Below are 24234 nucleotides of genomic sequence, written 5' to 3' on the forward strand. Positions count from 1 at the left end.
TTATGAATGCGATTAAATTATAATGTCAACACTTTTAAAGCTATTTTAGTCATTTAAAATGGCATAGTGCATTTTTTTTATGTTGTAATTGTATGCCCTCCGTGATGCTGAACTGGCATTTACGAAGGGCATTTAATGTTGTGGTCGTATTTATCTCTTCAGTGAATTTTTAATTCTTGTTCATGTTCTTGCAGAGAGTATACGTATATTTCTGGACTTCATACTGTCAGAATGTCATGCATTTTCTTATTTTAACTCACAGTGTCGCTGTTCACTAGCAAAACCATTAGTGTGTCAAATACACATCTCTCCACCCTGCTTCTGATGTCATACACAGGGCTTCAAGCTCGTCTCATTATAGAAAATCGTCGACGGAGACTGCCTCATAAACTGTATTCTGTCTACATTTCTAAATTTAGATTTACATTTTTTTTGGTGCATGTATATTGCTGTGTTGCAAGAATAAATTCTTTGGGATTTCAAAGGTTCTGCGTTTCTGCAGAGATGTTCGGCCTTTTGTTCTTCGTGCTGATGGCGCACACCGCTTATGGAGACGTGAGCTATTCTTTCCCGGAGGAGATGAAACGCGGATCTGTGATTGGAAATATAGCAAAGGATCTCGGGCTCGATGTGAACAGACTGTCATCTCGTAAGGCTCGCATTGATACTGAAGGTAACAGAAAACGATACTGTGACATTAATCTGAATACTGGAGAACTGACCGTAGCGGAGAGAATCGACAGGGAGGGACTGTGTAATGAAAGAATGTCCTGTGCCCTTAATTTTGAATTAGTTCTAGAACACCCATTGGAAATACACCGTGTCACTATCCAAATACAAGATATTAATGATAACACGCCAACATTCCCTAAAGACACGATAAAGCTTGAGATAAGTGAGAATGCTGTAAAAGGCGCTCGGTTCCGCGTTAATGAGGCGCATGATGCTGACATAGGAAATAATGGAGTACAAAGGTATTCGATTGAAAAAGACGACAACTTTCTTTTATCTGTAAGTACAAAGGCGGATGGTGGCAAAAATATTGAGTTAGTGTTAGACAAAGAGCTGGATCGAGAGCAGCAGAAAGAGGTGACTTTAATTCTTACTGCGGTAGACGGCGGGACTCCACCGAGATCAGGGACTGTAGCCATACACGTCACTGTGCTGGATGCTAATGATAATGCTCCAGTCTTTAGTCAGGCCGTCTATAAAGTCAGTCTGCCTGAAAATGCTCCTGTAGATACTGTAGTGGTGACAGTGAGCGCTACTGATGCTGACGAGGGACAGAATGGAGAAGTGTTTTATGAGTTCAGCCGTATTTCCGGAATTGCGAAAGAATTATTTGATCTTAATGAAAATAATGGAGAGATTAAAGTTAAAGGACCCATTGATTTTGAGGAGGAGATAAAATATGAAATGCTCATTGAGGGAAAGGACGGCGCTGGTCTTTCTTCGGACACCAAAATAATTATAGAGATTACCGATGTTAATGACAATTCTCCAATTATAGTGATTAAATCCCTTAACAGCCCCGTTCCTGAGAGCGCGTTACCCGGTACAGAGGTTGGCATCATTAATGTTCAGGACAGAGACTCTGAGAATAACGGACAGGTGCGCTGCTCCATTCAGCAAAACGTCCCGTTTAAACTCGTTCCTTCAATCAAAAACTACTATTCTCTGGTGACCACAGGTGAATTAGACCGCGAGCTGCTCTCTGATTATAATATTACAATCACTGCTACTGATGAGGGCTCTCCGCCTTTATCTTCCACTAAGAATATTCACTTGACTGTATCTGACGTCAATGATAATCCACCTGTATTTGAGGAGCAGAATTACAGAGCTCATGTGCAAGAAAATAACACACCGGGCTCCTCTATTTGTTCAGTATCAGCTACAGACCCGGACTGGAGACAGAATGGCACTGTAGTTTATTCTCTGTTGTCCTCTGATGTCAATGGCGCACCGGTGTCCTCCTTTCTATCCATTAACGGAGACACCGGGGTCATTCATGCCGTGAGGTCGTTTGATTACGAACAGTTGAAGAGTTTCAAAGTGCTCGTGTTAGCCAGAGACAACGGTTCTCCTCCTCTGAGCAGTAACGTGACCGTGAGTGTCTTCATATCGGATGAGAATGACAACTCCCCTCAGATATTATACCCCTCTCCGGAAGGAAACTCCTTCATGACCGAGATGGTCCCCAAAGCAGCGCAGGCGCGCTCCCTGGTCTCCAAGGTGATCGCCGTGGACGCGGATTCTGGACAGAACGCGTGGCTCTCGTATCACATTATTAAAGCGACTGATCCGGGACTTTTCACTATCGGTGTCCACAGCGGGGAGATCAGGACGCAGCGGGACATTTCTGAATCTGACAGCATGAAACAGAACCTTATTGTGTCCGTGAGAGATAACGGCCAGCCCTCTCTCTCAGCCACGTGCGCGCTGTATTTACTCATATCAGATAACTTGGCTGAAGTTCCAGAACTGAAAGACATGTCTCATGACGAGAGCAGCTCCAAACTGACTTTTTATTTGATCATCGCGCTGGTGTCCGTGTCCACTTTCTTCCTGACCTTCATCATCATCATCCTGGCCGTGAGGTTTTGTCGCAGGAGAAAGCCCAGACTGTTGTTTGATGGAGCTGTAGCCATTCCCAGCGCGTATCTCCCTCCAAATTACGCAGAGGTGGAGGGCGCGGGAACTCTCCGCAGCGCTTACAATTATGACGCGTACCTGACCACGGGCTCGCGCACTAGTGACTTCAAGTTCGTCAGGTCTTATAATGAGGGCACACTGACTGCTGACCTGACTCTGAAAAAGACTCAGTCCGCTGTGGATGATCTGGAAGGACTTGATGCGGAAATGATCGACTCTTTTCAGGTAGGACCAAAATTTTTTAGAAAATATTTATTTGTCTTCTTCTTTCATTTGCAACCGATTCAATTTGTGTTTATTTTTTAAATACTTGCTCACTCAAGTGATATTTGAACACTTGAATATTTTACAGAGTAATTAAGTCTGAAAAGCTATGTCAGTTTTTTCCTAAAATAATTTTTCACAATCAAGTTTTTTTTTTGTCTGTAATGTTGTAAATCGGGTCCAATTTTGCTAAATAAAATTTGACATTAGATATATTTTTTTCACAAAAAGTTTTTTAAAAGGGATTTCAGAAATGTTGACAGTTTAGATTATATGGTTCAAACTCAGTTGGTGAGTTTCTCTATATTTAATTTACTTCTTTTGTTCTTGACGCGTTTAATATAAATATATGCTCATTTTTTAAGCATATTTCTATTTGCTGTGGTACTCAACAGACAGTGTCTTTTGCTGAGATGTTTTGCTCTATACTGTGTCTACAGTCATGTTTATTTTTTTCCCTTTTTTAATGTTTTTTTTTTATATATACGAATAGATGTTCTTGCAAATCGAGCTTGTTCTCTTAAATTCTACACGAATATGTGGTTGTTCCGGGCCATTGATATTGTGAAATCATTTCGTGAGTTGTATCCAAGTTTTGCCATTTGTCTTCAGAGTTATTAGAGTTTCCCAATGTAACTCTGTGTTTTTGTCCCACCGTTGACATTCACATTGTTTCTGTCCACTCTGTTGATGTCATATTCAGGACTGACGTCACAGTTCGCTATAAACAACAGGGGATGTTGAGCGTTTACCTCAATTTTTGTGTTATTATTGACAATGAATTAGATTCAGACATTTGTGTTGTCTACAAGTGAATTCTTTATAAATTGGTCAAATGTGTGTTCTTGTGATCTTGAAGGACATAGTGAGGACACGAGTTACTCCTTAAAGTAGGACTAACGAATACTTTCTTTAGATAAATAGTTATGGACTGGATATGCAGATTAAATGTGTTGGCCTAAATGTAATTTAATTGACAGGCATTTTAAATATCTGAAACTGACTCGGTCTTTTCAATAATAGTTTTGTCGAGATCATATTATCATTTTTTTCTGTTACTTTATTTGCCTTTATATGGATACGGATATTAATCGAATATGATCAAATGTTGCTGTTTTATTTGTTTATTTCATCGATGTCTCCTTTGTGTGAAATATGTCTTTATAAAGGCAAATAAATTCCGATATCAGCATTTTTTTAATGTCATTTTTATGTAGAAATAGAAGCATTGATCTCCAGTCAAACCTGACTGTCGCTGTCCGTGGTGCTGCACAGGGATTTATTCTTGCTTTTGGGGTTTTTTGCTACGAAATAATGTTACAATCTAAACAGCTGTTTTTGCTTTAGTACCTTATATGTTTTGGTTTTATTTTTATCTCCCAGTCTTCAGTTAATGTCATGTTGTGGTTTTATATTTATCTTCCAGTTTTCAGTGAATGTCGCTGCTTGTTTATCAACATATTTCAGTATGTCCAAGTAGTTGTACATTCCAGCACTTAATTCTGTCAAAAGATACAAATATCATGCAGTTTCTTCTTTTAACTCATAGTGTCGCTGTTCACCTGCAAAACCATGAGTGTGTCCAATACACATCTCTCCACCCTGCTTCTGATGTCATACACAGGGTTTAAAGCTCGCCTCATTATAGAAAATCGTCGACGGAGACTGACTCATCAACTGTCTACATTTCTAAATTTAGATTTAAATATTTTTTTTCTTGGTGCATGTATATTGCTGTGTTGCAAGAATTAATTTCTTTGGGATTTCAAAGGTTCTGCGTTTTTGCTGAGATGTTCGGCCTTTTGTTCTTCGTGCTGATGGCGCACACCGCTTATGGAGACGTGAGCTATTCTTTCCCGGAGGAGATGAAACGCGGATCTGTGATTGGAAATATAGCAAAGGATCTCGGGCTCGATGTGAACAGACTGTCATCTCGTAAGGCTCGCATTGATACTGAAGGTAACAGAAAACGATACTGTGACATTAATCTGAATACTGGAGAACTGACCGTAGCGGAGAGAATCGACAGGGAGAGTCTTTGTGGAAAGAAAGCTTCATGCGTTTTGAAGCAGGAGCTCGTGTTAGAAAACCCTTTGGAGCTGCATCGATTTATTCTCAATATTCAGGACTTAAACGATAATTCACCACAATTCAAACAAACTCTAATCAATTTCGAAATTAGGGAATCTGCAGACAAAGGATCTCGTTATTTATTAGAAGAGGCTCATGATTCCGATATTGGAATGAATTCAGTGCAGTCATATACACTTCAAAATAATGAACATTTTCTTCTTAATGTAGTTACTATGGCAAATGGAAGGAAATATGGAGAGCTCGTTCTTAATAAAGAGCTGGATCGAGAGCAGCAGAAAGAGGTGACTTTAATTCTTACTGCGGTAGACGGCGGGACTCCACCGAGATCAGGGACTGTAGCCATACACGTCACTGTGTTGGATGCTAATGATAATGCTCCAGTCTTTAGTCAGGCCGTCTATAAAGTCAGTCTGCCTGAAAATGCTCCTGTAGATACTGTAGTGGTGACAGTGAGCGCTACTGATGCTGACGAGGGACAGAATGGGGAAGTGACGTATGAATTTGGTCATTTGACTGAAAACCACCTGCAAACATTTTCGCTGGATCCATTGTCTGGAGAGATTAAACTAACGGGGCTCATTGATTATGAGGAGGAAAGCTCAATTGAACTTACAATTCAAGCTAAAGATGGCCAAGGGTTAGTCAGTTATTGTACTGTATTAATTGATGTTGTTGATACCAACGATAATGTCCCTATCATTATGATTAAATCTCTAAAAATCCCCATTCCCGAGAACGCGTTACCCGGTACAGAGGTTGGCATCATTAATGTTCAGGACAGAGACTCTGAGAATAACGGACAGGTGCGCTGCTCCATTCAGCAAAATGTCCCGTTTAAACTCGTTCCTTCAATCAAAAACTACTATTCTCTGGTGACCACAGGTGAATTAGACCGCGAGCTGCTCTCTGATTATAATATTACAATCACTGCTACTGATGAGGGCTCTCCGCCTTTATCTTCCACTAAGAATATTCACTTGACTGTATCTGACGTCAATGATAATCCACCTGTATTTGAGGAGCAGAATTACAGAGCTCATGTGCAAGAAAATAACACACCGGGCTCCTCTATTTGTTCAGTATCAGCTACAGACCCGGACTGGAGACAGAATGGCACTGTAGTTTATTCTCTGTTGTCCTCTGATGTCAATGGCGCACCGGTGTCCTTCTTTCTATCCATTAACGGAGACACCGGGGTCATTCATGCTGTGAGGTCGTTTGATTACGAACAGCTGAAGAGTTTCAAAGTGCTCGTGTTAGCCAGAGACAACGGTTCTCCTCCTCTGAGCAGTAACGTGACCGTGAGTGTCTTCATATCGGATGAGAATGACAACTCCCCTCAGATATTATACCCCTCTCCGGAAGGAAACTCCTTCATGACCGAGATGGTCCCTAAAGCTGCCCAGGCGCGCTCCCTGGTCTCCAAGGTGATCTCTGTGGACGCGGATTCTGGACAGAACGCGTGGCTCTCGTATCACATTATTAAAGCGACTGATCCGGGACTTTTCACTATCGGTGTCCACAGCGGGGAGATCAGGACGCAGCGGGACATTTCTGAATCTGACAGCATGAAACAGAACCTTATTGTGTCCGTGAGAGATAACGGACAGCCCTCTCTCTCGGCCACGTGCGCGCTGTATTTACTCATATCAGATAACTTGGCTGAAGTTCCAGAACTGAAAGACATGTCTCATGACGAGAGCAGCTCCAAACTGACGTTTTATTTGATCATCGCGCTGGTGTCCGTGTCCACTTTCTTCCTGACCTTCATCATCATCATCCTGGCCGTGAGGTTTTGTCGCAGGAGAAAGCCCAGACTGTTGTTTGATGGAGCTGTAGCCATTCCCAGCGCATATCTCCCTCCAAATTACGCAGAGGTGGAGGGCGCGGGAACTCTCCGCAGCGCTTACAATTATGACGCGTACCTGACCACGGGCTCGCGCACGAGTGACTTCAAGTTCGTCAGGTCTTATAATGAGGGCACACTGACTGCTGACCTGACTCTGAAAAAGACTCAGTCCGCTGTGGATGATCTTGAAGGACTCGATGCAGAAATGAACGACTCGTTTCAGGTAGGACTAACCTATTTTCCAAAAAGAATATTTTTGTGTGTTGGCCTTTCATTGGCCAGAAAAAAAATACGTGGCTGACTCAAGTGATATTCTAGACTTGAATAAATTAGAAGGTCAGTTTAAAGTCTGAAAAGTTATATCAGTGTTTTCATGTGTATCAGTGTTTTCATTTGATGCACAAAGAAGTTATTTTTCTATTTGCTGTCCATGGCTCAGTACAGACAGTGTCTTTTGCTGGTGAGGTTTTTCCCTCTATACTTTGTCTAAATTCATTCGTGTTTTTAAGAATAGATGCTGTTGAAAATCAAGATTGTTCTCTTTTAAATTCTACGAGAATGTTCCGGGCCCTTGATATTGTAAAGTCATTTAATGCGTTATTTCAAACACAGAGTTTCAGAGTTAGAATTTTCCAATTTAACCATGTGTTGTTGTTTATCAGTGCCATCGTTGACATTCACATTGTTTCTGTCCACTGTGTTCATGATGTCATGTTCAGCACTGACATCACAGTTCGCTGTGGACAACAGATGATGTTAAACGGTTGAGGCATTGACTGGATTTACAGATTGAATGTGTAAATGGAGTTTATTTGACCTCTTTCACTGAAAACATACTTTTTAAAATAGCAAAATCGCTGCGCCTCACTCAAGTGCTTTTAGACATATGAACATTTGTGAAGTTCATTTTAAAATCTGAAAAAAAAAATATATAAATTAGTCTTAATTTAGTTTTAGATTTTGCTCATGTATAACTGTGTTAATATCATGTTTTACAAGTCGTGTTATTGAGTTTTGCATTCCTTTTAATCGCTATATTTTTGTTTGTTTTTTACAAAAGATCTTGCAGTAAGCCTTTATGGTCACATTTAAAGAAATCTAAAACTGACTTGTTCTTTTGACTAATCGTTTTGTCAAGCGCATTTCAGTGTGTTTTCGAACATCTCTTATAGTGCCTGTATTTATTCGGATTTTTGTAATCGAATATATGACAAAATACTGCTGTTTTAGGCATGACTAATTTTGCGTTCCTCTCATCGATGTCTCCTTCATGTTAAATGTGGCTTTTAAGGAAAATTTTAATTCCGACTCAATCGTTGTTAAATACCTTTTAAGTGGGAATGGAAATAGCGTTGATCATGTTTTACTTTCGCTGTCCGCGGTGCTGCATCAGAGTGTATTCTTGACGTTTGGGTAAGTTGCTCATAGAATAATCTAGCCTTCTATACTTTTTATTTCATTTTATTTTTTTATTAGTACCTTAAATGATGCTGTTTCATGCATCTCTCAATCGTCAGTTAATGTCGCTGTTTGTTCCTGTTTCTCCAAATAATTAATCATATGGCAAGTTCGGGGTACATTACAAGCACTGAATACTGTCAAGAGATTAAAAAAAAATATATCATGCAGTTTTTTATTTTAACTCACAGTGTCGCTGTTCACCTGCAAAACCAGTAGACTTCAGTACACATCTCTCCACCCTGCTTCTGATGTCATACACAGGGCTTCAAGCTCGCCTCATTATAGAAAATCGTCGACGGAGACTGTCTCAGATACTGTCCTTCTGTCTACATATCTAAATTTAGCTTTACATGTATTTTTCTTTTACACGTATATTGTTGTGTTTCTGGATTTAATTGCTTAGGAATTTTAAACGTGCTGCGTTTTTGCTGAGATGTTCGGCCTTTTGTTCTTCGTGCTGATGGCGCACACCGCTTATGGAGACGTGAGCTATTCTTTCCCGGAGGAGATGAAACGCGGATCTGTGATTGGAAATATAGCAAAGGATCTCGGGCTCGATGTGAACAGACTGTCATCTCGTAAGGCTCGCATTGATACTGAAGGTAACAGCAAACGATACTGTGACATTAATCTGAATACTGGAGAACTGACCGTAGCGGAGAGAATCGACAGAGAGGAGATTTGTGGCGACAGGGTTTCATGCGTTTTAAAATTTGAGTTCATGCTTGAGGATCCCTTAGAACTGCACCGTGTTTCAGTTCAAATCCAGGATATTAATGACAATTCGCCTGTATTCTCAAAGGATTTGATCACATTTGAAATTAGAGAGTCTGCTGTCCGAGGAACTCGCTATCGCTTGAATTCGGCTCATGATGCTGATGTAGGACAGAATGCAGTTCAGAAATACAATCTACAAAAAAATGATAATTTTCAACTGGCTATAAATTCAAATGTGGACGGAGAAAAGAATTTGGAATTACTGATAGATAAAGAGTTGGATCGAGAGCAGCAGAAAGAGGTGAGTTTAATTCTTACTGCGGTAGACGGCGGGACTCCACCGAGATCAGGGACTGTAGCCATACACGTCACTGTGCTGGATGCTAATGATAATGCTCCAGTCTTTAGTCAGGCCGTCTATAAAGTCAGTCTGCCTGAAAATGCTCCTGTAGATACTGTAGTGATGACAGTGAGCGCTACTGATGCTGACGAGGGACAGAATGGAGAAGTGACGTATGAATTTGGTCGTATCTCTGACAGAGCTAGAAAGCTGTTCTCGGTAGATCCACATACAGGTGACATTCAAGTTACAGGTGCCCTTGATTTCGAGGACGAAGCTGTTTATGAATTACGTGTAGAAGGAAAAGATGGATTTGGTTCATCCAGTGACGCTAAAGTTGTAATTCAACTTACAGATGTTAATGACAATGCTCCTGGGATACGTTTAAAATCTTTGCGCAGTCCCATTCCCGAGAACGCGTTACCCGGTACAGAGGTTGGCATCATTAATGTTCAGGACAGAGACTCTGAGAATAACGGACAGGTGCGCTGCTCCATTCAGCAAAACGTCCCGTTTAAACTCGTTCCTTCAATTAAAAACTACTATTCTCTGGTGACCACAGGTGAATTAGACCGCGAGCTGCTCTCTGATTATAATATTACAATCACTGCTACTGATGAGGGCTCTCCGCCTTTATCTTCCACTAAGAATATTCACTTGACTGTATCTGACGTCAATGATAATCCACCTGTATTTGAGGAGCAGAATTACAGAGCTCATGTGCAAGAGAATAACACACCGGGCTCCTCTATTTGTTCAGTATCAGCTACAGACCCGGACTGGAGACAGAATGGCACTGTAGTTTATTCTCTGTTGTCCTCTGATGTCAATGGCGCACCGGTGTCCTCCTTTCTATCCATTAACGGAGACACCGGGGTCATCCATGCCGTGAGGTCGTTTGATTACGAACAGCTGAAGAGTTTCAAAGTGCTCGTGTTAGCCAGAGACAACGGTTCTCCTCCTCTGAGCAGTAACGTGACCGTGAGTGTCTTCATATCGGATGAGAATGACAACTCCCCTCAAATATTATACCCCTCTCCGGAAGGAAACTCCTTCATGACCGAGATGGTTCCCAAAGCTGCGCAGGCGCGCTCCCTGGTCTCCAAGGTGATCGCCGTGGACGCGGATTCTGGACAGAACGCGTGGCTCTCGTATCACATTATTAAAGCGACTGATCCGGGACTTTTCACTATCGGTGTCCACAGCGGGGAGATCAGGACGCAGCGGGACATTTCTGAATCTGACAGCATGAAACAGAACCTTATTGTGTCCGTGAGAGATAACGGACTGCCCTCTCTCTCGGCCACGTGCGCGCTGTATTTACTCATATCAGATAACTTGGCTGAAGTTCCAGAACTGAAAGACATGTCTCATGACGAGAGCAGCTCCAAACTGACGTTTTATTTGATCATCGCGCTGGTGTCCGTGTCCACTTTCTTCCTGACCTTCATCATCATCATCCTGGCCGTGAGGTTTTGTCGCAGGAGAAAGCCCAGACTGTTGTTTGATGGAGCTGTAGCCATTCCCAGCGCGTATCTCCCTCCAAATTACGCAGAGGTGGAGGGCGCGGGAACTCTCCGCAGCGCTTACAATTATGACGCGTACCTGACCACGGGCTCGCGCACGAGTGACTTCAAGTTCGTCAGGTCTTATAATGAGGGCACACTGACTGCTGACCTGACTCTGAAAAAGACTCAGTCCGCTGTGGATGATCTGGAAGGACTTGATGCGGAAATGAGCGACTCGTTTCAGGTAGGACCAAGTATAAATTTAATTATTTGATATTTTATTGTCTGTATACTTTCATATTGTCCTATTGCATTATGTCTTTTTGTATTTAAAATGTAGTTCTTTCACTTACAACAAGAACGTGACTCATTCGAGTGCCTTTTATTAGACACATTAACATGACAAAAACGTTTTGAAATCTGAAAAGTGGACAAATTTAATTGGTTTATTATTATTATATGTTAATGATGTGCATTTAAAAAACAAAAAAACAACAACAACAACAAAAAACTAGTTGGTTACAAATAACATCCCCCGAGTCATTTATTCGCATTGGTGCAGAAATCAGAGAATATTTATAGAGGCTGTATAACTGACATTTACGCACAGAAGTCATTGCCACATGCCGCTGTTCTTAAACCCGGTTTTCATTGGCCTGTGCCAGTGGATATTGGCATGTGCCACTAAAACATGTGACGATGTATTGCGTCTCGTGCCATGCACTGATACCGGTATTTTTTACGGAGCATGTGCCTTATGTTGTGGGATCACCATATATTGACCATGAACAAGAGCCAGTCATTTGTGTTGTTTTACATGTGGAGAGTAAATCTCTTTGACTAAGAGTTCTGTCAAGCTCATTTTATGTAACACTAGTTGTGCGGATAAATTGTTGCTATTTTAAGAAGTTTTACTTTCTCTCATTGATGTGAATTGGCTTATGAAGGCGATTGAATTCCAATGTCAACTCTTTTTAAAGATCTTTCAGTCGGATTGAAAATTGCATGGAGCATTTTTATATATCATTTTATATTGCCGTGTCGCTGTCCGTGGTGCTTAACTGGCATATCCGGATGGCTGCATTGTTTGAGTACCATAAATGTTGTGGTGATATTTATCTCTTCAGTGAATGTTGCAGCGTGTTCATGTTCTTGCATATAATATACTCGGTGTATATTCTAGGATTTCATATTGTCAGAATGACATGCAGTTTCTTATTTTAACTCATAGTGTCGCTGTTCACCTGCAAAACCATGAGTGTGTCCAGTACACATCTCTCCACCCTGCTTCTGATGTCATACACAGGGCTTCAAGCTCGTCTCATTATAGAAAATCGTCGACGGAGACTGCCTCATACTGTACTACTGTCTACACTCGTAATTTAGATTCGCATGTATGTTTTTCTTTACATGTATATTGTTGTGTTCCTGGATTAATTGCTAAGGAATTTCAAAGGTTCTGCGTTTCTGCTGAGATGTTCGGCCTTTTGTTCTTCGTGCTGATGGCGCACACCGCTTATGGAGACGTGAGCTATTCTTTCCCGGAGGAGATGAAACGCGGATCTGTGATTGGAAATATAGCAAAGGATCTCGGGCTCGATGTGAACAGACTGTCATCTCGTAAGGCTCGCATTGATACTGAAGGTAACAGCAAACGATACTGTGACATTAATCTGAATACTGGAGAACTGACCGTAGCGGAGAGAATCGACAGAGAGGAGATTTGTGGAAAGAAAGCTTCATGCGTTATTAATCAGGAAATGGTGCTGGAAAATCCTTTAGAACTACATCGCTTTATTCTCAATATTGAGGACATTAATGATAATTCACCACAGTTCAAACAAAGTGTAATAAAATTCGAAATACGAGAATCAGCAGATAAAGGATCTCGTTATTTATTAGATGAGGCACACGATGCGGATATTGGTCTGAATTCAGTTCAGACATATGTAATGCAAGACAATGAACACTTTCTTCTTAGTGTATTAACGCGTTCAAGTGGAAGAAAATACGGCGAGCTGGTTCTTAATAAAGAGCTGGATCGAGAGCAGCAGAAAGAGGTGACTTTAATTCTTACTGCGGTAGACGGCGGGACTCCACCGAGATCAGGGACTGTAGCCATACACGTCACTGTGCTGGATGCTAATGATAATGCTCCAGTCTTTAGTCAGGCCGTCTATAAAGTCAGTCTGCCTGAAAATGCTCCTGTAGATACTGTAGTGGTGACAGTGAGCGCTACTGATGCTGACGAGGGACAGAATGGAGAAGTTGCTTATGAATTTGGTCATTTACCCGAACGCCTTCTGGAAATATTTTCTCTTAATTCCTTGTCTGGAGAGATTAAACTAACAGGATTCATTGATTACGAGGAGGATAATTTAATTGAACTGCCAATTCAAGGCAAAGATGGACAAGGGTTAGCGAGTCATTGTACAGTAATAATAGATGTTATTGATGTCAATGATAACGCCCCTAGAGTAACACTTAAATCTCTTAACAGTCCCGTTCCTGAGAACGCGTTACCCGGTACAGAGGTTGGCATCATTAATGTTCAGGACAGAGACTCTGAGAATAACGGACAGGTGCGCTGCTCCATTCAGCAAAACGTCCCGTTTAAACTCGTTCCTTCAATCAAAAACTACTATTCTCTGGTGACCACAGGTGAATTAGACCGCGAGCTGCTCTCTGATTATAATATTACAATCACTGCTACTGATGAGGGCTCTCCGCCTTTATCTTCCACTAAGAATATTCACTTGACTGTATCTGACGTCAATGATAATCCACCTGTATTTGAGGAGCAGAATTACAGAGCTCATGTGCAAGAAAATAACACACCGGGCTCCTCTATTTGTTCAGTATCAGCTACAGACCCGGACTGGAGACAGAATGGCACTGTAGTTTATTCTCTGTTGTCCTCTGATGTCAATGGCGCACCGGTGTCCTCCTTTCTATCCATTAACGGAGACACCGGGGTCATTCATGCCGTGAGGTCGTTTGATTACGAACAGTTGAAGAGTTTCAAAGTGCTCGTGTTAGCCAGAGACAACGGTTCTCCTCCTCTGAGCAGTAACGTGACCGTGAGTGTCTTCATATCGGATGAGAATGACAACTCCCCTCAGATATTATACCCCTCTCCGGAAGGAAACTCCTTCATGACCGAGATGGTTCCCAAAGCTGCGCAGGCGCGCTCCCTGGTTTCCAAGGTGATCGCCGTGGACGCGGATTCTGGACAGAACGCGTGGCTCTCGTATCACATTATTAAAGCGACTGATCCGGGACTTTTCACTATCGGTGTCCACAGCGGGGAGATCAGGACGCAGCGGGACATTTCTGAATCTGACAGCATGAAACAGAACCTTATTGTGTCCGTGAGAGATAACGGACAGCCCTCTCTCTCGGCCACGTGCGCGCTGTATTTACTCATATCAGATAACTTGGCTGAAGTTCCAGAACTGAAAGACATGTCTCATGACGAGAGCAGCTCCAAACTGACGTTTTATTTGATCATCGCGCTGGTGTCCGTGTCCACTTTCTTCCTGACCTTCATCATCATCATCCTGGCTGTGAGGTTTTGTCGCAGGAGAAAGCCCAGACTGTTGTTTGATGGAGCTGTAGCCATTCCCAGCGCGTATCTCCCTCCAAATTACGCAGAGGTGGAGGGCGCGGGAACTCTCCGCAGCGCTTACAATTATGACGCGTACCTGACCACGGGCTCGCGCACGAGTGACTTCAAGTTCGTCAGGTCTTATAATGAGGGCACACTGACTGCTGACCTGACTCTGAAAAAGACTCAGTCCGCTGTGGATGATCTTGAAGGACTAGATGCTGAAATGAGCGAGTCGTTTCAGGTAGGACTAACATTTTTTAGAAAATATTTATTTGTCTTCTGCTTTCATTTCCAACCGACTCAATTTGTGTTTGTTTTTTTAAATACGTGCTCATTCAAGTGATATTTGTAGACCTAAACATTTTACAGGGTAATTAAGTCTGAAAAGCTATGTCAGTGTTTTCCTAAAATAATTTGTCACAATCAAGTTATTTTTTTGTCTATAATTTTGTAAATCGGGTCCAAAATGTGCTAAATAAAATTTGATATTAGACATTTTTTTTTTCACAAAAAGTTTTCTTAAAGGGATTTCAGAAATTTTAACAGTTTAGATTATATGGCTCAAACTCAGTTGGCGAGTTTCTCTATATTTCATTTACTTTTTTTGTTCTTGACGCGTTTAATATAATTATATAGGCTACACATATTTTTAAGCATATTTCTATTTGCTGTGATACCCAATAGACAGTGTCTTTTGCTGAGATGTTTTGCTCTATACTGTGTCTATACACAGTCATGTTTATTTTATTTTATTTCCTTTTTTAATGTTTGTTTTTTATAGGAATAGATGTTCTTGCAAATCGAGCTTGTTCTCTTAAATTCTACGAGAATATGCGGTTGTTCCGGGCCATTGATATTGTGAAGTTGTATCCAAGTTTTGCCATTTGTCTTCAGAGTTATTAGAGTTTCCCAATGTAACTCTGTGTTGTTGTTTATCAGTGCCACCGTTGACATTCACATTGTTTCTGTCCACCCTGTTGATGTCATATTCAGGAGGACTGACATCACAGTTCGCTATAAACAACAGGTGATGTTGAGCGTTTACCTCAATATTTGTGTTATTATATTGACTATGGATTAGATTCAGACATTTGTGTTGTCTACAGGTGTATTTTTTTATAAATTGGTCAAATGTGTGTTCTTGTGATCTTGAAGGACATAATGCGGACACGAGTGACTCTTTAAAGTAGGACTAACGAATACTTCTTCAGATAATTAGTTATGCACATATACAGATTAAATGTGTTGGCCTAAATGTAATTTAATTGACAGACATTTTAAATACATCTGAAACTGACTCGTCCTTTTCACTAATAGTTTTGTCGATCATATTATATATTTGTTTCTAACTGTTACTTTATTTGCCTTTATATGGATACGGATATTAATCGAATATGATCAAATGTTGCTGTTTTATTTGTTTATTTCATCGATGTCTCCTCTGTGTGAAATATGTCTTTATAAAGACAAATAAATTCCGATATCAGCATTTTTTTAATGTCATTTTTATGTAGAAATAGAAGCATTGATCAGGTTTGACTGTCGCTGTCCGTGGTGCTGCACGGGGATTTATTCTTGCTTTTGAGGTTTTTTGCTACGAAATAATGTTACAATCTAAACAGCTGTTTTTGCTTTAGTACCTTATATATTTTGGTTTTATTTTTATCTTCCAGTCTTCAGTTAATGTCATGTTGTGGTTTTATATTTATCTTCCAGTTTTCAGTGAATGTCGCTGCTTGTTTGTTTATCAACATATTTCAGTATATCCAAGTAGTGGAACATTCTAGCACTTAATTCTGTCAAAAGACACAAATATAATGCAGTTTCTTATTTTAACTCATAGTGTCGCTGTTCACCTGCAAAACCATGAGTGTGTCCAGTACACATCTCTCCACCCTGCTTCTGATGTCATACACAGGGCTTCAAGCTCGTCTCATTATAGAAAATCGTCGACGGAGACTGCCTCATAAATTGTAGTTCTGTCCACACTCTTAATTTAGATTTGCATGTTTTCCTTTACATGTATATTGTTGTTTTCCTGGATTTAATTGCTAAGGAATTTCAAAGGTTCTGCGTTTCTGCTGAGATGTTTGGTCTTTTGTTCTTCGTGCTGATGGCGCACACCGCTTATGGAGACGTGAGCTATTCTTTCCCGGAGGAGATGAAACGCGGATCTGTGATTGGAAATATAGCAAAGGATCTCGGGCTCGATGTGAACACACTGTCAAGTCGTGATGCAAGAATTGATACTGAAGGTAACAGAAAACGATACTGTGACATTAATCTGAATACTGGAGAACTGACCGTAGCGGAGAGAATCGACAGGGAGAGTCTTTGTGGAAAGAAAGCTTCGTGTGTTTTGAAGCAGGAGCTCGTGTTAGAAAACCCTTTGGAGCTGCATCGTTTTATTCTGAATATTCAGGACTTAAACGATAATTCACCACAATTCAAACAAACTCTAATCAATTTCGAAATTAGGGAATCTGCAGGCAAAGAATCTCGTTATTTATTAGAAGAGGCTCATGATTCCGATATTGGAATAAATTCAGTGCAGTCATATACACTTCAAAATAATGAACACTTTCTGCTTAATGTAGTTACTATGGCAAATGGAAGAAAATATGGAGAGCTCGTTCTTAATAAAGAGCTGGATCGAGAGCAGCAGAAAGAGGTGACTTTAATTCTTACTGCGGTAGACGGCGGGACTCCACCGAGATCAGGGACTGTAGCCATACACGTCACTGTGCTGGATGCTAATGATAATGCTCCAGTCTTTAGTCAGGCCGTCTATAAAGTCAGTCTGCCTGAAAATGCTCCTGTAGATACTGTAGTGGTGACAGTGAGCGCTACTGATGCTGACGAGGGACAGAATGGGGAAGTGACGTATGAATTTGGTCATTTGACTGAAAACCACCTGCAAACATTTTCGCTGGATCCATTGTCTGGAGAGATTAAACTAACGGGGCTCATTGATTATGAGGAGGAAAGCTCAATTGAACTTACAATTCAAGCTAAAGATGGCCAAGGGTTAGTCAGTTATTGTACTGTATTAATTGATGTTGTTGATACCAACGATAATGTCCCTATCATTATGATTAAATCTCTAAAAATCCCCATTCCCGAGAACGCGTTACCCGGTACAGAGGTTGGCATCATTAATGTTCAGGACAGAGACTCTGAGAATAACGGACAGGTGCGCTGCTCCATTCAGCAAAACGTCCCGTTTAAACTCGTTCCTTCAATCAAAAACTACTATTCTCTGGTGACCACAGGTGAATTAGACCGCGAGCTGCTCTCTGATTATAATATTACAATCACTGCTACTGATGAGGGCTCTCCGCCTTTATCTTCCACTAAGAATATTCACTTGACTGTATCTGACGTCAATGATAATCCACCTGTATTTGAGGAGCAGAATTACAGAGCTCATGTGCAAGAAAATAACACACCGGGCTCCTCTATTTGTTCAGTATCAGCTACAGACCCGGACTGGAGACAGAATGGCACTGTAGTTTATTCTCTGTTGTCCTCTGATGTCAATGGCGCACCGGTGTCCTCCTTTCTATCCATTAACGGAGACACCGGGGTCATTCATGCAGTGAGGTCGTTTGATTACGAACAGTTGAAGAGTTTCAAAGTGCTCGTGTTAGCCAGAGACAACGGTTCTCCTCCTCTGAGCAGTAACGTGACCGTGAGTGTCTTCATATCGGATGAGAATGACAACTCCCCTCAGATATTATACCCCTCTCCGGAAGGAAACTCCTTCATGACCGAGATGGTCCCCAAAGCTGCGCAGGCGCGCTCCCTGGTCTCCAAGGTGATCGCCGTGGACGCGGATTCTGGACAGAACGCGTGGCTCTCGTATCACATTATTAAAGCGAATGATCCGGGACTTTTCACTATCGGTGTCCACAGCGGGGAGATCAGGACGCAGCGGGACATTTCTGAATCTGACAGCATGAAACAGAACCTTATTGTGTCCGTGAGAGATAACGGACAGCCCTCTCTCTCGGCCACGTGCGCGCTGTATTTACTCATATCAGATAACTTGGCTGAAGTTCCAGAACTGAAAGACATGTCTCACGACGAGAGCAGCTCCAAACTGACGTTTTATTTGATCATCGCGCTGGTGTCCGTGTCCACTTTCTTCCTGACCTTCATCATCATCATCCTGGCCGTGAGGTTTTGTCGCAGGAGAAAGCCCAGACTGTTGTTTGATGGAGCTGTAGCCATTCCCAGCGCGTATCTCCCTCCAAATTACGCAGAGGTGGAGGGCGCGGGAACTCTCCGCAGCCGTTACAATTATGACGCGTACCTGACCACGGGCTCGCGCACGAGTGACTTCAAGTTCGTCAGGTCTTATAATGAGGGCACACTGACTGCTGACCTGACTCTGAAAAAGACTCAGTCCGCTGTGGATGATCTTGAAGGACTTGATGCAGAAATTAACGATTCGTTTCAGGTAGGACTAACAAAGATTTTCTTATTTATATATAAAAAAAAAAAGACAGAGATGTTGTGTTTACAGAGTGACAGTGTCAAAGGGCTCTCTTGATGAAAATTATTGCTTGGCTTTTTTAGGTTTTATTTATTTATTTATTTTTAATTTTTTTGTACACATGAACATTTTTGAGCTTCAATTTGAAGACTGAAAAAATTTAACTTTTAAAATAATACCTTTATTGTTTTTTTGTTTGTTTGCAAATGATTCTCTTTATGCAAGTATTCTATAATATTTCATCTACAAATTATATGTACAAGCAATTTTGATTCATCGCACATGCAAGTTTTTGACTTTGGGATTTAGTAAATAATGGCCAAATTGTGCAAACATTGTGCAGACTTTGATCATTACCATTTCTGAAACCCTGTTTAATCAGAATACTGTAGAGAGTTACAGAGATTGTTTTGTGGCCCGGAATAAAGCCATGTAATGTGATCCCGCGCAATGTGGACAACTGATGTTTTCTAATTATTTTATTTACAATTTTGCATAACTATTGTTGTCTCTAATTTAAAATAATGTTATTAAGGGTTTAAATTATTTTCTAATTTCATTATTTTTAAGATTTAGATTCTGTTCACTGTCCATGGTGCTGTACAGGTATAGTGTCTGTTGCTGTTGAGGTTTTGCTCTTTTACTATGCGGGTCTGTATACAGTCGTTTCTTGCACGAGTAGATATTATAGAAATTGAGCTGGTTCAGTTTTCTTATCCTCAGAGAATGTTTGGTTGATGGACTTGATGCGGACATGATTGAGCCTTTCCAAATAGGACGAATGAAGTTTTTCTTTGAAAAGAATATGTTCTGCGATTATAGATTAACCTAACATACTTATTTGTATTTTGATAGACTGCCTTCAGTAACAACTGACTCTTAAAGATTTTGAAGTTCAGTCTGAGTTTCACGAGTCTTCGCTTATGCTTTTTTTTTTTTTTCAGTAGCTAGGATCTAATTATAGAGCTGACATTGACATTCTATAATTGATTGACCTTTTTAGCGTTTTACAAATTGTAATACCTGCAATAAAATTTCATGTGAAGCCTAAATGTCAGTAAATTAAAACACAATATGTCTTATCTGGGTAATATTTTAGATTCAAAGAACTTAAAGTAGTTTTATTTTTATTGTTTTGTAATGAAAGCAATCTGATATGTTTCGTTTTGTAAGCTAATCTTTTAAACTCATTTAAACTTTCCTGTGGCATCAGTAGCTGTGTCTCTCTGCGCGGATTGTGAAGTTTTTAATTAAATCTGTGACAACATGCTGCTGTTTAAAGTTCAGCGTTTTTCTCATCTTTATATTTGTGTGATATTGGCTTATAAAAGCAATTTCTTAAATCAGCTACTTTTTAAACACTACTTTAGTCTAATTCGAAATGACAGGGTTTCCCTGTTGCTGTCCGTGGTGCTGAAATATAAATTACTCGTGTTTGGCGTCTTGCTTTTATGTAGCTACTGACTCTATCACGCCCATCATCATCATCATCATCATCATGTTCTTATTCCTCCTTCTCCTCCAGTTTCCCATCTACAAAAATCGTGGTCGTGTCTATTATCTCGTCAGGGAATGTTGCTGCCGGCTCACGTTTTGATAAATAATTTTACCTACAATCGACATTTAATTCTTTCAGAAATATGAATGTTGTGCAGTTTCGTCTTTTAACTCATAGTGTCGCTGTTCACCTGCAAAACAATGTGTGTGTTCTGTACACATCTCTCCACCCTGCTTCTGATGTCATACACTGGGCTTCAAGCTCGTCTCTACAGAAAATCATCGACGGAGAGTGAGACTGATTGCTGCTAATACTGTGGTTATTATTCTACATTGAGTTTTGATTTGTATTTTCGGTAACAAGTCAAGTGCCTGTATTGCTATAATTACTGGTCAATATCTGAAGCTTTCAAAGGTTCATCGTTAATGCCAAGATGTTTGGCCTTTTGTTCTTCGTGCTGATGGCGCACACCGTTTATGGAGACGTGAGCTATTCTTTCCCGGAGGAGATGAAACGCGGATCTGTGATTGGAAATATAGCAAAGGATCTCGGGCTCGATGTGAACAGACTGTCATCTCGTAAGGCTCGCATTGATACTGAAGGTAACAGAAAACGATACTGTGACATTAATCTGAATACTGGAGAACTGACCGTAGCGGAGAGAATCGACAGAGAGGAGATTTGTGGAAAGAAAGCTTCATGCGTTATTAAACAAGAGCTCGTGCTGGAGAATCCATTAGAACTACACCGCTTTATTCTAAATATTGAGGACATTAATGATAATTCACCACAATTCAAGGAAAGTGTTATCAAATTCGAAAAACGGGAATCGGCAGACAAAGGATCTCGTTATTTATTACAAGAGGCTTACGATGCGGACATTGGCATGAATTCAGTGCAGTCATATACACTTCAAAATAATGAACATTTTCATCTTAATATACTAACCAGGGCAAATGGAGGAAAATACGGAGAGCTAGTTCTTAATAAAGAGCTGGATCGAGAGCAGCAGAAAGAGGTGACTTTAATTCTTACTGCGGTAGACGGCGGGACTCCACCGAGATCAGGGACTGTAGCCATACACGTCACTGTGCTGGATGCTAATGATAATGCTCCAGTCTTTAGTCAGGCCGTCTATAAAGTCAGTCTGCCTGAAAATGCTCCTGTAGATACTGTAGTGGTGACAGTGAGCGCTACTGATGCTGACGAGGGACAAAATGGAGAAGTTATGTATGAATTTGGTCATTTACCTCAAAAGGTACTGCAATTATTTTTCATCGATGCTGTGTCTGGTGTAATTAAATTAACAGGTCCAATTGATTATGAAGAGGAGAGTACGATCGAACTTCCCATTCAAGCTAAAGATGGTCAAGGTTTAGTCAGTTATTCCACCGTATTAATAGATATTATTGATGTTAACGATAACGCCCCCATGGTAATACTTAAATCTCTCAACAGTCCCGTTCCTGAGAGCGCGTTACCCGGTACAGAGGTTGGCATCATTAATGTTCAGGACAGAGACTCTGAGAATAACGGACAGGTGCGCTGCTCCATTCAGCAAAACGTCCCGTTCAAACTCGTTCCTTCAATCAAAAACTACTATTCTCTGGTGACCACAGGTGAATTAGACCGCGAGCTGCTCTCTGATTATAATATTACAATCACTGCTATTGATGAGGGCTCTCCGCCTTTATCTTCCACTAAGAATATTCACTTGACTGTATCTGACGTCAATGATAATCCACCTGTTTTTGAGGAGCAGAATTACAGAGCTCATGTGCAAGAAAATAACACACCGGGCTCCTCTATTTGTTCAGTATCAGCTACAGACCCGGACTGGAGACAGAATGGCACTGTAGTTTATTCTCTGTTGTCCTCTGACGTCAATGGCGCACCGGTGTCCTCCTTTCTATCCATTAACGGAGACACCGGGGTCATTCATGCCGTGAGGTCGTTTGATTACGAACAGTTGAAGAGTTTCAAAGTGCTCGTGTTAGCCAGAGACAACGGTTCTCCTCCTCTGAGCAGTAACGTGACCGTGAGTGTCTTCATATCGGATGAGAATGACAACTCCCCTCAGATATTATACCCCTCTCCGGAAGGAAACTCCTTCATGACCGAGATGGTTCCCAAAGCTGCGCAGGCGCGCTCCCTGGTTTCCAAGGTGATCGCCGTGGACGCGGATTCTGGACAGAACGCGTGGCTCTCGTATCACATTATTAAAGCGACTGATCCGGGACTTTTCACTATCGGTGTCCACAGCGGGGAGATCAGGACGCAGCGGGACATTTCTGAATCTGACAGCATGAAACAGAACCTTATTGTGTCCGTGAGAGATAACGGACAGCCCTCTCTCTCGGCCACGTGCGCGCTGTATTTACTCATATCAGATAACTTGGCTGAAGTTCCAGAACTGAAAGACATGTCTCATGACGAGAGCAGCTCCAAACTGACGTTTTATTTGATCATCGCGCTGGTGTCCGTGTCCACTTTCTTCCTGACCTTCATCATCATCATCCTGGCTGTGAGGTTTTGTCGCAGGAGAAAGCCCAGACTGTTGTTTGATGGAGCTGTAGCCATTCCCAGCGCGTATCTCCCTCCAAATTACGCAGAGGTGGAGGGCGCGGGAACTCTCCGCAGCGCTTACAATTATGACGCGTACCTGACCACGGGCTCGCGCACGAGTGACTTCAAGTTCGTCAGGTCTTATAATCAGGGCACACTGACTGCTGACCTGACTCTGAAAAAGACTCAGTCCGCTGTGGATGATCTGGAAGGACTTGATGCGGAAATCAACGATTCGTTTCAGGTAGGACTAACAAAGTATTTATTTTAATGGTCTGGACTTCCATATTAAATGTGTATTTGTGCTCAAAGTTGACCGCTTTCACTTTCATAGTCTCTTTAAAGACCAAACTGGCTCGTTCAAATGCTTTATTTCATGCACATGGACATGTTTGAAAGTCATTTTTTAAAGGCTACATTGAGAAGATTTTTTAATTATTTTGGTCATGTATAGACGGTTTTAAATTATGAGGCGTCACGAATTATGCATATAACTTATTTAATCCCCCAGTTGGTTATATATTTTTTTTTATTCGAAGGGATTTAAGTTTTTGTTGATTTTTATGTTACAACATCAAACCTTTTTTGATAATCTAGTCGATGAGCTATTAATGCAGAATGCATATTATGAGTAGTTGTAATTTCTTATGTAATATTATTTTTCCCGTGTACAAGGGCTTAATGTGGGAAATGAGCTGTTCGTTTCAAGACTAACAACGTCTTTTTAATTATATAATGGTCTGTGTTTACACTTTGATTTTGTATTTTCTTTCTGAAGCGAAAGTTCGATTGGCAACAGGCTCTCCTCTGCTAAGTTTCACTTGACTCAAGTTGTCTTTTGCAGGTGCAATATTTTAGGGTCAATTTCTCGTCTGAAAAGTAGCTCCATTTATTGTCAGTGTGCGCAAGTGTTTACAGTACACCACCGGCTCACGACCTGGAAACGAAATTTGATATATTGCGTAAGCCAATTCATTTGGGATTGTAGTCAATTCTTGTGGAGGAATATTTCCCTGGAATATAATACAATACATATTTGTTTTTAAAAAGGGGTTTCAGAAATATGAATGATCATTAGAGTTTATTTAATCTGGCCCAGGATAAACAACACAGTATCTGTTATGTAAAAAAAGTTTATAAATGGCTTTACATTTTTACGTAAGTATTGTTTAATA

The 24234-nt window shown here is 41.0% G+C and overlaps 1 protein-coding gene across 8 annotated transcripts in view; it reads left to right on the plus strand.

The window, feature by feature from the left end:
* LOC120473285 (protocadherin gamma-A11) overlaps window positions 1-24234 on the plus strand; it is a 171708-nt gene that overhangs the window by 7077 nt on the left and 140397 nt on the right. Inside the window, exon 1 of one of the 8 annotated variants that reach the window (XM_089135082.1) lies at window positions 388-2880. The exons of 2 other annotated variants lie outside the window; for them this stretch is intronic. In XM_089135082.1, coding sequence (XP_088991208.1) covers window positions 505-2880 — 2376 coding nt within the window. In that variant the 5' untranslated portion in view covers window positions 388-504. Of the gene's footprint in view, window positions 1-387; window positions 2881-4590; window positions 7086-8602; window positions 11133-12305; window positions 14740-16466; window positions 18961-20912; window positions 23304-24234 lie in introns of those variants that run through there. 5 more of the 8 variants (XM_089135086.1, XM_089135098.1, XM_089135081.1 and 2 more) reach the window with 5 other exon arrangements.

The sequence above is a fragment of the Pimephales promelas genome, chromosome 9 (assembly GCF_988280905.1).
Source record: "Pimephales promelas chromosome 9, fPimPro1.hap1.1, whole genome shotgun sequence".
In the NCBI taxonomy this organism is placed as follows: Eukaryota; Metazoa; Chordata; class Actinopteri; order Cypriniformes; family Leuciscidae; genus Pimephales; species Pimephales promelas.